Source organism: Glycine max, chromosome 13 (genome assembly GCF_000004515.6).
Source record: "Glycine max cultivar Williams 82 chromosome 13, Glycine_max_v4.0, whole genome shotgun sequence".
In the NCBI taxonomy this organism is placed as follows: domain Eukaryota; kingdom Viridiplantae; phylum Streptophyta; class Magnoliopsida; order Fabales; family Fabaceae; genus Glycine; species Glycine max.
In genome coordinates, this window is record NC_038249.2 from 22,177,889 (window position 1) to 22,191,894 (window position 14,006).

The 14,006-nt window shown below is 34.0% G+C and overlaps 1 protein-coding gene across 1 annotated transcript; it reads right to left on the reverse strand.

The window, feature by feature from the left end:
* Positions 1-1,766: 1,766 nt before the first annotated feature.
* On the reverse strand, positions 1,767-7,938 carry LOC100799760 (ABC transporter B family member 21). Its single transcript, XM_003541283.5, has 13 exons — positions 7,753-7,938; positions 6,983-7,309; positions 6,839-6,893; positions 6,536-6,711; positions 6,208-6,429; positions 5,883-6,121; positions 5,219-5,744; positions 4,749-5,022; positions 3,793-4,673; positions 3,284-3,550; positions 2,845-3,108; positions 2,460-2,753; positions 1,767-2,303 (listed from the first exon to the last, which is right to left on the reverse strand). The coding sequence occupies exons 2-13, from the start codon at positions 7,244-7,246 to the stop codon at positions 1,950-1,952; spliced, it is 3,816 nt and encodes a 1,271-aa protein (XP_003541331.1). The 5' UTR covers positions 7,247-7,309; positions 7,753-7,938; the 3' UTR covers positions 1,767-1,949.
* Positions 7,939-14,006: the final 6,068 nt, after the last annotated feature.

Below are 14,006 nucleotides of genomic sequence, written 5' to 3' on the forward strand. Positions count from 1 at the left end.
TTTTGTTTTGGGATTTATAATTTACTTGTATTTTTTTTGTTTATATACAATATATTAAATAAAAATAATAACAATTAAAATTAAAATTATTTATTTAATAATTAAATAAATATAATTATTTATAATTTTTTTAAAAAAATTGAAAGCAAAACAAAAGAAAATACAAGTAAATAAAAAATCGTAAAACAACAACTTAAAAAGAAAGAGTTACGCCTTCGAAGTTGTAAAATATAAAAAAAAATTAAACTTACGACTTTAAAGTTGTAAAATAAAAAAACACGTATAATTTTAAAGTTGTAAATAAAAAAAATTCATCTTGTAAAAAAATTTATAATTTAAGTTAAAAAAAAGTTAATTAGGCTTAACACTTGTACAACTTCTCTCTTTTCAATAATAATTTAAAACTCAGCCTCAAATGAAAAAAGTCTAAAAAATTTGCCCTGGTATGAAAACCTATTGTTCCCCTTCTAAACCCCTTCATATTATGTGAATAATACCATCTTCTCTAATTCAGTTTATCCCCAATTTCGTTAGCGAAACCTTTTCAATCATGATATTTATCTTAAATATTTCTTAACAAAATAAAAGTTTCATTCTTTCTTAAAATATTTCAAAATAAGCCCGGGCACCTAATGGGTTGACACCTAATTCAAATAGAAAGCAATAACATCTCCTGGCCAATTTGTTTCATATAATTACAGAATTTTTTTCTTTTAATTTTTTTTCCATGATTTTCAACCCGGCCTTTCTCACGTACAGGCAATGAAAACTATTACATTTAGTTTTCTTCTGTGGCTAAATATATTTTCAATCCCTAATAAATATCTGAATTTTATATTTATTTTTTGATAATTTTATCCCATTAGATTTTTAATAAAACAATAATTTTATTTTTTATTTTTGATTCTTTTTTTAATCCCTGATAAATTAGAAAATTTTGTATTTTGTTCCTCATAATTTTTTTATTTGTTATTAGTCTTTTTTATAACAAATGAAAAATAATTATCAGACAACAAACACAAAATTGTTAATTTATAAAGATTCAAAAAAGTGTCAAGGATCTAAAACAAATTTTTTGTTTTATCAGAAAACAAAAATGAAAAAAAATTATTAGATAACAACCACAGATATTTATTAGAGATTACAAATATATTTTATCTTTTTTTTAAATAAATCAGCATAATTTTTTTAGTGCCAAACTTACTGCAAAACATAATTTATTAACTCTTTCTCCCTTTTTTTCAGGTTCTGCTCATATTTTAGAGATTCAGTTTTGCTTGATCAGCCAGGTGTCTAATTGCTGAGTTATTAAGGTATGAGAGGGGAACACTCATTGAACCTTTTTAGCACCATTGTCTTCAGCAGCATCTCCCTTGGTTGTGATAACATGCTTAGCCATTATCTCCAACTCCAACCACTTTATAGCATCATTGTCTCTGTTGTCATCATCTATCTGGTGTTTACCAGTTACAGCTAAGGATTAAGATCTTGTCGGGGTGTTTCAGTCTTAAAGAACTGCATTCATGAAAAATGTAGCATCTCAGACCTATTGAGGAATCAGTTCTCCACAGGGGAATTTGGTCAAATTTTAAAATTAAAGAAATATAAGTTTGATATTTGCATCACTTTTACACAATTCAGGTTCCTACACAATCTCACTCTCAGGTGTGTGGGTTCTGAATGGTAAATTAGTAACATATTCTTGTGCAAGATTTTGATGTAAATGATAATGATATATTAGAATCATTTCCAGAACCAAGAAGAGATTAAACAAACAAAATATCTTTTATGACACTTTCTTTCAACAAAAAATATTACATAGTATACGTGAATAAAGCTGCAGAGTGCAAATGGAGAATGCCATTTAAACTTGCCTAATCATTGAGAAGGACAAAAATCCCCAGGATCTAATATTACTCGGATAAAATCAACAATAAGCTGTAAGGGGACTAAGATGTAGATGCAGTTGTGTGCAATGCTACTAAGGAAGCATAGTCACCTCCTTTGTTGAGTAATGCTTCATGTTTTCCCTTTTCTGCTATTACCCCGTTTTTAACTACTGCGATTAAATCTGCACCCTTAATAGTGGATAGCCTATGAGCCACTACTATTGTGGTTCGGTCCACCATAACGCAGTCTAGTGCATCCTGAACCACTTTTTCAGACTCAGCATCCAGTGCACTTGTGGCTTCATCTAGTAGTAATATTTTTGGATTCTTCACTATAGCTCGTGCAATTGCCACCCGCTGCTTCTGCCCTCCAGATAGTTGAATCCCTCTTTCCCCTACTATTGTGTCATAACCCTGAATATATAAAATAATGCTCTCAAGAATTCAGACCAGTGTTCATAGAATCATATGTTGTCTAAATAACATGTATTAATTTAGAATTTTGAGGATACACCAGTTGTTCTAGTCTTTAAGAGAGATTGAGTAAATAAGACACTGTCTGTAATTTACCTCCTGCAAACTACAAGTGAAGTTGTGAGCATTTGCGAGTTCTGCTGCAGCTATAATTTCTGCCTCTGTTGCATCGCCGCCCTTTCCATATGCAATATTGGCTCGGATGGTGTCATTAAACAGCACAGGTTCTTGGCTCACCAGGCCCATCTGTTGTCTCAGCCATTTAACTTGCATCCTTTGGATTTCAGTTCCATCCAGTGTAATGTTACCCAAGTCTGGATCATAAAATCTTTGTAATAATGAGATCACCGTTGATTTTCCACTTCCACTTTCTCCAACCAGTGCAACTGTCTGTTTATTATAGCAGTATAGTCAATCTATTAGTTTAGGAAGAAGTAATTATAGTAGTGAAGAAGAAAAGATGTGCAAATTAGTAAGTTACCTTGCCATTATGAATGGTCAAGCAAAGATCTCTGAATATTTGAACATCAGGTCTGGTAGGATACTTGAAACTTACATGCTTAAATTCAATCTCTCCCTTGACTTCTTCCAATGTCAATCCAGAGTCATCACTTGGGTCAATTTGTGACTTTCGATCAAGAATAGCAAATACAGAAGCAGCGGCACTTTTTGAATTACTTGAATCAGGGACCAAAGATCCAGATTGAGAGATTCCCACAGCTGCCAAGTTGAGAGCAAAAAAGACCTGCAAATCAGGAATCAACATCATTAATACAAGAAAAATAGTGAAGTTTCATGCACAGGACCACCCTATCTTGGTCAATAATAGCTTAACAATAACTGTGACGTCAAGAAGAAAATGTTGGAGTATAATGTGAGGGAAGTCCCACATTGGGTAAAAAATAAGGAAAACAACTTACACGGAAAACATCCAACATTGTTGCTTTTCCATCCTGTACAAGTCGAGCCCCAGCATAAAAACTGCATGCATAAACTGCATACAGCATAAAGAATGATACCCCATAACTAATTCCACTTATTATTCCTCGCCTTATGCCTGTCCTAATTGGTCCTTCACATTTTTCCTCGTATGATTTCATTACCTTCTTTTCAGCACAGAAAGAAGCAACTGTTCTTATACTCCCTAGAGCATCATTCGCCACTTGACTTGCTTCCTCATACAGTTTCTGATAGGTAAATAGAATTTTAATACTTTTAACATATAGCTACGTCAAAAACACATTCAGAGCACACTGTTGATCTATGTCCATATAGTAGTTTTCTCTTTCTTAATGTGGTGTCAACATTGAACAATGAAATATACAAAGAAATAAATCTAAATCACTTCACTTCCCCTGAAGTTGAAAACAGATATTTCCATATTCATTCACAATATTAGTGGAATGCTTAGAGGAATTAAAGAACTAACCTTTGCATCTGCGCTGAATCCTTTCAAGACCTTCAATTGCACGTATCCATTTAGTGCTAATAGAGGTGCCAAAGCAAGAATTATAAGAGCAAGCTGCCAGCTTGCATCAAAAGCAATTACCAAGCCAGCTACTGCTGTAGCAATATTTTGAACCAGCAAACCAAGTGCATCCCCAACCAAAGCTCGAACAGCAGCTGCATCAGATGAGAGCCTTGCTCCTATTGCTCCACTTGAATGTTCAGCTTCATCGAACCAACTAACTTCCATGTGAACTACTTTCTCAAAACACATTTTCCGGATCCTTTTGATTAACTTACCACCAGCAATGCCAAAAAGGTAGAATCTACATGGAGGCATGACAAATGATACCACACCAAGTGCAACAAATAGTAATGCCCAATGTTTTGAATCTTTATGAAGTTCATCAACTGGCTCATAGAAAATACTTATCATTTTGGAGATGAAGAGTGCAAGAATGGGTAATATTACTCCAGATCCTACTGCGGCTATAGTCCCTATCAGTAAGAATGGAATCTCAGGCTTGTTTAAATATGCCAGGCGATAAAGTGGCACTTCTGGTGGTGAAGAAACTGTTGAAGGAGGAGCTTGAGGTCTTCCGCCTGAAGGTTCCAAGAAGCCAACTGTTGCAGGCACACCATGTGATTCTGAGAATGAGTTACAACCGCTACTTCCAACTCCTGATGACCTTTGGCTTATAGATTGTATGGAAGATCTTTGACTTGATTGTCTTCCAGAATGCACTATACTTTCTATCTTGTCTGTGTCATTTGCTGCATTTTTTTCTGACCCTTTAATTTCTTGCAGTCTAATGAGCTGCCTATAGGCTCCATTAGGATCCTTGGTGAGCTCAGCATGTGAACCTGATCAATGGAAAAATAAAAATAATGCAATAAGATATAAGAAATTATATTTCTATTACTACATGTTATGTCTACCTCTTTCAACTATTTTTCCTTGATGAATAACAGCAATGCTATCAGCATTCCTTATAGTACTTAAGCGGTGGGCTACAATGACAGTTGTTCGGTTTATCATTATTCTGTCCAATGCCTCCTGTACAATTTTCTCAGATTCAGCATCAAGGGCACTTGTAGCTTCATCCAGAAGTAGGATTCTTGGGTCTTTCAAAATTGCTCTTGCTATTGCAACTCTTTGCTTTTGACCCCCAGAGAGCTGAGCTCCATGCTCACCAACCATTGTGTCTAGTCCCTACGTTCATTATTATACAAAATTACAGATGTAAAAGGAACATTCAGTAAAATAATAGAAGTAAGAATTCTTTTACTTAAGTCTTATATAGTATTGCAGATAAAGATAATCCTGACAAAGGTTGGGAACATTTCAAACTGTTAAGCAGTAATTCACTATGCATTTTTGACATTTAAATGGAGATTCAAGGGTTGACCAGAGGAAGTTTATCTATAAATTTGGCGGCATTAGCTAGTTCTGCTGCAGCTCTGATTTCTTCATCAGTTGCACCATCCTTGCCATAGGCAATATTCTCTTTAATACTGCATGTAAAGAGAACTGGTTCCTGGCTAACTAGGCCTATTTTCTGTCTGATCCATTTCAGTTTGAATTCTTTGAGGTTGATACTGTCAATGAGAACTTCACCTGCCTGTGGATCATAAAATCTCTCTATCAAACCAACAACTGTGGATTTCCCACTCCCACTTTCTCCTACCAAAGCTGTTGTAGTGCCGCTTGGTATTGAAAGAGAAAATCCATTGAATATCAGTTCATCAGGTCTAGTAGGATAACTAAAGCAAACCTCCCTAAGTTCTATATCTCCACGGATGTCATCAAGCTGCCGACCAGTAGTGTCATAAGCATCAATTTCTGGCTTCCTTTTAATTGTTTCAAACATCTTAAAGGCTGCAGCTTGTCCTGCAGCAAAAGCACTCAAGCTTGGAGATGCCTGCCCAAGAGACCTGGGATTGGAAATATAGTTAGGTAGGATAATATAATATCTAATCATATCTTCTGAGATTTTAGACAGCGGGAGGGAATCAATTTTAGATATTATTTATAGTCTCATATTAAGAAAGAGCAACACATACACAACTTACATGGATCCATTCAATACAGCAACAATTACTGTGATAACCTCTCCTCCTGTATATCCTTTCTCTATTATCATTTTTGCACCAAACCATGTAGCCAAACCATAACTGCAGGTAAAAACAAAATACAGAGCACCAAACCCCAAACCAGAAGCTAGTGGCCCTTGCACTCCAGCCTTGTAAGCTTTGGTTAAGGACTGATTATAATTAGCTATAGCTTGCTTCTCCCCAGTGAATGAAGCAACCTGCGTTGGACAAGTAAAAGTCATTTATAGATCCTGCAATATCAAAAGGACCAAGTCCGGAGTTCTTTTTTTGTCAGTGTGCATACAGTTCGGATAGAACCAATTGTCTGCTCAGCCACAGTTGCTGCTATAGAATAAGCTTCTTGTCCCCTGGATGATGCTTTTGAAATAACCTGGCCTAGCACAGCACCAACCAACGCAAGAGGTGGAATACAAGATAGCATTACAACAGTTAGAAGCCATCCCTTGATGAATGCTACTGCAAAAGATCCAATGAAAGTTGCTATGAACTGCAAGAATTGTCCCACCTGAAATGAAATAGCAAAATTTAGCTTAAACACGATGACAATGAATTTTTTCTTTTAACAAACAAGATGACAATGATTTAAGACTTGTATGGTGGTTTGTTATTACCTTCTCACCCATGGCATCTTGAATAAGAACAGTATCACCTGACATCCTTCCAACAACCTCTCCAGTTCTAGTTTCCTTATCAAAGAAGGTGACATCTTGCCTCAAAATTGTTTTAAGGTATAAACCTCTAATTCTTGTGGCTTGTCTCTCCCCAGTGACCATCCAGCAAGTCAACTCTGGTACATAGAAAAAAAGGTTTCTTTTGGGGTCAAAAGGAGCCAAACTAATGAGTTAGATTAAGAACTATCAGGCTGATAAAACAACAACAACAAAAATAACAAACAGATAATCTGATGCACTTACGCAGAAGTGACAAAAGAAAAGTACCCACAGCGAAGTATACAAATTTCAGAGACACCTGAACGCAGTAATTTATAGAGAAGTGTTAAGTCTGAGTATGTTGAGTTACTAATATTCCTATCGTAAAAGGGACTAATGAGGAATTACCTTGGAAACTTCATCAACAACGTTGGAATTTTCGGTTCCTCCAAATGCATTGATCATATTGCCAAACATCAGAATCGTTAAGGGTATGGAGACTCCATTCCCAATAGCCCCCACTGTCCCCAAAAACATCAATAAATTATCCAAAGGATCAGCAAATGAGAAAAGCTTGTATAAGGGTACTGTTTTGACAGTTTTATCTTTGGCCTTGCTCTTTGAATCTTCCTTGCTGTCCGAGTCTCGATTCAAGGCGATATCCTGTGCCATTTTCTTGATGAAAGACTTTACACACCCCTCTACTAATTAGTAATTACTACAAACAGAAAACAGCTGCAGAAAATGCATTACAGGTTCAAGTTAGTAACACGCAACAAGATTATTGTGCTCTATAAAGTGTAACCTCGTAGTGAAATTTCATTTTTTTTTTCTCTTCTTGGTTTGTTGTGTGTGCACTGAGTTTGTGAACAAGATGATGGCCTTTTCTTTAATGGGGTTTTCAATTCAGACTCAATCAAACAAGAAAAATACTTCAGAGAAAACCATGAGTCAACTTTGACAAAATTTACTTCAGCAAAAGATAAGCAACGTAAAGTGGCAAAAAAAAAAAAAAAACTACATCAAGTGCAATGGAGAGACTCCGAGATAAGAGGGAGTGTCACTGTCGAAATTATGCCTTAGAAGTTAGAAGACCAAAATCCAACAAGAGGGATAAGAATGCATTCAAAACCAAAAGAAGTAAACCTTATACAACCAAAAGCATAAGCAACTTCTACCTTAACAGAAGATCGAAAACTAGTTGCAGCATGCAGCACAACTAAATATTTAGTTGGAAAGTGGAACTCAAGTTCCAACTCGGATAGTTCATACTATACAACATCAGTTAAATATTTTGATAAGTCAATAGCAAAATTTGAATCAGCAAATTTCTTAGCCCGCAATTTAATGAGATTATGTTCCGAAATTATATTTTAGCTGTACCGAATCAATTGATTTGCACAATGTTGAACGTATGATTATTTTATTAAAAAAATAACAAATGACTCGCCCTCAATTGTCATTTCCTCTAACTAAACTTATTTTATAAACAATCACTGTCAAAATAGTAATTTTTTTAATAAAATATAACTCAAAATAACATTCGTTTTCAAAGAAGTTTGTGACACCAGCTCCGACGTAAGAAGAAAAATTAATATATTAAAATTTAATTAAATTAATTTTATTTAAATTACTTAAACCAATTCAAGTAAGTAAAAAGGTCACGTTCGCTTCACCGTTATCAAATAAAACTTATTAAAAACATACCTGACTCAAAATAAGGCGTCCAAGTTTACAAATTTGGAACATTATGTAATTAAAATAGAAACTCATATCCTCAATATCCCTATGCATTGTGTCTCAGTGTCCTCTAGAGATTCTTTAAAGTCATCCTGTAACAGCCGTAATTATTAATAAATAAATAATACAGTAATAAGTTAATAAATAAATAAATAAATAAAATATAATTAGGTCATATTCTGACGCACAAGAACCCTAACAGAGCAATCAGAGGAGGAGCTCTAGAGAGCACCAGAGACGCCACCATTGCTAACAGAGAACATTTAAGCGACTACCTCGAGGTAAGGGATGAGTTACTCACGCTTGGGGATTAGAATGAACATGTGTAGGGATCCCTAGAGGATCAATTTTTGGGTTATTTTGGGGGGTTTATGAATTTAATTATGTTTTCATGTTTAATCGCGGATTGAGTGTATTTGATGAACCAATTGGTGTTCTGTTGCGAGTTTGTTGTAGGATTGATGTGTTCTTGTGTTAGGTGTGTACCTTAGGAATTAGAATTCTTTATAATTAGCATAAAAATTGTGTGGTGGTGATTTTGTTTATACCAGATATGTTGGTCTTTCAATCTTGTTCTTGTGCTAATGTATATTGTGTCCAGATAATTATTTTTTTACACCGCAGTGTATCCGTGTACATATATATTGATACTGTTTTTTTTACAAACTTTATATTTTATTTCACGTGGGTGATTTCTTGTCATGAAATTCATAGGTGTAGGGATTGTTGGATAATTGAATTGGCTAAAATCATTTAAAGAAATTAACTAAAGTTGTATTCACATTGTAATTAGGCATTTTCTTGATGTTGGCAACTTAGTTGAAATATATTTAAAATATAGGTATACATGTTGTTCATAGAAATCAATATGAGTATATATTTTATTGTTATATATATAATTTGTATTTACTTAATGATATATTTGATATTATTGTGATTATTTTATATTAATATATATTTAATACTTTTTATATATTATAAATAATATGTACGTTTATGTTTACGTTAATATATATTTTGTTATATATTTTGAATATAATATACTTATATATATATTTTATGTGTATTTTATAGTTACTTGTTTATAAGCCTTGAAGTTAAATATTGTATGTTATTATTATTATGATACATTATTATTTAATTGTTGAGTATATTTTGTAATTAATTAGAGTGTGAAATGTTAAACTGTAGACATGAAGCATGGTTGTGAATGAGTGTGTGATTGATATTTGTAGTGATATTACTTGTCATGTGAGTTATGAGTCATGTGAGTTATGAGTTATACAGTAACCCGACCAGTGTGTACCTTGAGAGAACTTTTATGCGCAGTGTTAAAGAAAATTGTAGGATTCCTAGTTAGGATCCTGAAGGGTTAAACTATAGCGCAATTTGTATGAGTTATTGAGAGAACTTTTATGCGCAGTGTGTAAAATATAACTCAAAATAACATTCGTTTTTACCCTTTGAAAGAGACCAAAGAAGTTTGTGAAATCAGCTCCGACATAACAAGAAAAATATATTAAAATTTAATTAAATTAATTTTATTTAAATTACTTAAACCAATTCAAGTGAGTAAAAAGGTCATGTTCGCTTCACCGTTATCAAATAAAACTTATTACAAACATACCTGACTCAAAATAAGGCCGTCCAAGTTTACAAATTTGGAACATTATGTAATTAAAATAGAAACTCATATCCTTAATATCCCTATGCATTGTGTCTCAGTGTCCTCTAGAGATTCTTTAAAGTCATCCGGCCAATGATTTGCTCCTAATATCATTTTGTATGCTTATTCCTCTCAATCACATAATTTATTTACATCTCAAATTTCTTTCTCTTAAATGTACAAATTGTTGTGCAAGTAAAATTCTCAAACTTATTTTAGTTTTTTTTTTTTATCAATGAAGAAAACAGGAACAACCAAAAGGCAAAACTAAGAACGAATGTAAACTACACCCACAACATCTGCCAAAACAAAAAGCTGCAGATGCTGAGGACAGCTATTCCAAGTTGTGAAAGGATCTGAATTGGTAGAGCCATGCTTCGCAAGCCAATCAGCGTATTGATTCGCTTCTCTTAAGATGTGCTGAAGAGAAATTTGTCATTGCTGAGTCATTGATCGTTACTCTCGATAAAATTATTAAATCCAGCCAACTGAGCCGAGTAGGCACGAAGCAATGAGTAAGTCGAGTAATAACTTGACTTGAGTTACCATAACAAAAAACCTCATGGTAAAAGGATTCTTAGTTAATGACGATAGCTTTTGAGAAATAAAACAAACACCTAAAATAAAACATCATTTTATAGCTTTTTAACATTTAAAGTGTTCTGTCAAAAAAACATTTAAAGTGCTATCATGGAACATCACATCTAATTTTTTGTTTTATTTTTTTATATAGAAAGTTGAAATATAATATATCATTAGATTTAAGTTTTAACAAAATACAATGTCCATTAACAACAATAATACTCTGAAATCATGCTGCTGCCAAAAAATTCAATCATGTGTGTAATTGCTGAGGCATTAAGGTACGTATGCAAGGGGAACACTCATTGAACATTAGAACCTATTTTTCAATAGTTGTTCTGCAGCATAACGCTTGGTTGGGATAACATTCTTAGCTATATCTAGCATATCAGCTCCAACTCTCTTTAACGATGTCTTTCTTATCTTCATCTAACTTGGTGCATCTATTTGCCACTTACCAGTCACAGCTAAGGATTTCAATATTTATCTAAATGTTTCGAACTTAAAGATGAAAAAAAACACCAATATTCAAATCAAGTAAAACAAAGTTATAGCCAAAAGGAACTAGTGGATAGCTTTTTATAGTGGATATGACTGATATATGTGGCACTATTTATCTCAACATAAATATAATTAAGAAAAATATATAAAAATTTAGAATTTAATTAAATTAATTTTATTTAAATCGCTTAAACAAATTCACGTGGATAAAAGGATCAAATTCGCTTCACTGTTGTCAAATAAAACTTATTAAAAATATCTCCGACTTAAAATAAAACTGTCCAAATTTACAAAAGAACTCAAGTTAAACAGCGAAATAAAATAAAGTAAAGTATATGTTTGAAACATCATGAAATTAAAACAAAAACTCATGCTCTAATGTCACATCTTACCAGAGCATTGTGTCCCAACATCATCTAGCACGATGCTCTTAAAGTCATTCACTTAATCACCTACTCCCAGGAATACAAGGTTCAAGATTGATAACTGCTAAATAATTGTGAATTTATAGGAGTTAAATAGTCAAATTTTGGCTTAAAATTAATTATTTAGCAGTTATTTGTAATTAAAAGTAAGAAAATTAAGTTAATTGAAATTTTGGTTGCAGATACGAAAAATAAGGTTGCATTTAGCAAAAGTGGCACAGAAAGGAAGAAAAAAAGAAGAAATTCTGAAGCAGGCCCAATCCAATAGGGGCGCTAAGCGCGCATCAGGCGCTAAGCGAGCAACTAACTGCACGCGCTGAGCATGGCGTTAAGCACGAAGGTGAAAACCGTTACGCGCGCTAAGCCCAGCTAGGCGCCCAGCGCCCAGCGCCCGATCCAACAGAAGCACAGGCCCAGCGTGCATGGCGCGCCCAGCGCACGATCTGAACGCGCTAAGCGCGAGGTGTGGCGCTGAGCGCGACTACGAAGGCCCATAAGCCCACTTCAGCAACTATAAATAGAGAGGCAGTCCCAAGGAAATTTCATCCCGTCTCAGAGCACCACTCTCAGTACTTCAAGCCTGAGTTTTCTTTCCCCTCTCTATATTCTTTGTTTTGTTAGCCTATTCTTTCTTTCATCCCCAATTGTAAGCCCTCCATGACCATGAGTGGCTAAACCCCTAGCTAGGGCCTGGCAGACCTAAAAAGTCAACGATGTACAATGAGCTTCAAGAGTTATCAATGCAAAGGAATTTATTCCAGGTTTTTCTGTTCTATTTCTTTTCTTTTATTCGTGCATTCATTCTTAGATCTTTTTTTGGGTTTTATTCGCTCGGGAGAGGGTAATTCTCAATAATATTTAAGATTCAATGCATGCATCAATTTTAGGGATTATACGCTTGGGAAAGGGTAACACCTAATAGAACATCTAAAGAAAAGAATCATTGGGTTAGCATTGCTAGGCATAGAATGATAACTCACTGCCCATGCATTTAAGCAACATCTAGAACTTAATCTTAATGCATTTTAATTATTGAATCTTCGCAAAGGCATTTGGGAGATAGGTAGTTAAAATAGGCTTGCCAACGTGAGGCATCAGGGGCAAGTAGTCAACAGATGTGGGTAGAACTAATACCATTTCATTGATAATGAATATCATATTTACATGCATCGTAGGCCAATTGGGTTTGTCTGGTCTTGGCATTTCTATTAATTGTTTTCCCTTTTTCTTATTTGTTTTAATAATAGCACTCTATTCCTACTTTAATTCCTATTTTTACTACTCCCACTTACAAATTGAGAGGTATTGAATAAGTGCAATAAAATCCCTGTGGACACGATACTCGGACTTTCGAGCTTTACTACTTGTCACGATTTGGTGCACTTGCCAAAGTCATAACAAAGATCATCACATGATTCAAACACAAGCAACACATAAAGAACGAGTTATCACATTTCTAAAGAAAATACATGTAGACAAAGACATAAGCAAATTATATTATAGAAATATTTATAACATAGCTCAACTTAAAACAATTCATGTCACTTCATCACTTTATTATTTAAAATTCATTTTTCAATCACCAATTACATTACACATCAATCACACACTCGAGTCAAGACATAACAACACTCTCCATTTTCATAATAAATGATTCAAAGGCGTTATGCAACATTTATATTAAGACCTGAGCCTATATGCAATGTGATATCATGTTAGTGAAAAATCACACTAAGACACTTAGAAGTACATAACAAGACACGTAACACAATGGGTATATCAGATCACTCTCACTAAGTAAAATCATAAAGTGACCAGTTAGGGTCACTTTATTTTGCGAGAATGCTCCAACCATATGGGATTAACATAGGCTTAAAAGAGCATTCAAGCCGAGTGTATTTACTCCTAAGGTTTAGACTCCGAAGAATTCGCTAGAGTCTCACCTTTTTTATTCAGGTCCAACCCCTAAAATAATTTTTGCACGCAAACACTTCTCATGAATTATACAATACCCACGATCTCACACTTGTTCTCAAACACGTTTAACATATTGTGCTACAACTTAACACTTCATGTTCCTAACTTGGAACCCTACACTTTTCTTTTAACTCTTCGCGCATAAACACTTTTCTCAAGGTAAATACTAGTTGGGTTATTGTATAATTCAGAACTCACACCACAAGTATTGTCATATCAAGTATTAACCATACACTTATTCACAATCATATCTCAAGTCCACAATTTAACATCTCACAATGTCACAATCTGTCATCACATGCTTACGTGTATTTCACAAATTAACGCATGTTCAACTTTGCACTTATACTCAATCTCAATAACAATGTTATAATCTCAAAGCAACATGTTATCTCACAATTCGTCGCATATTCAATTTATTACTTATACATAATTTCAATTACAATTTCATTATCCCAATATAACAATTTATCACGCTAATTTAGTAAATCTTGTCCAAAATATAAGCAAATTATACAAAAATGTTTCTCACAACATGGGA

Bases quoted from the DNA above. Each gene is read 5' to 3' on its own strand.
- LOC100799760 (XM_003541283.5), bottom strand. From the start codon at position 7,246: ATGGCACAGGATATCGCCTTGAATCGAGACTCGGACAGCAAGGAAGAT. The intron at 6,712-6,838 runs GTAAGTGCATCA...TCTATGTACCAG, and splicing joins TTTTCTTTTGTCACTTCTGC to AGTTGACTTGCTGGATGGTC. The intron at 4,674-4,748 runs GTAGACATAACA...TCCATTGATCAG, and splicing joins AGGAAAAATAGTTGAAAGAG to GTTCACATGCTGAGCTCACC.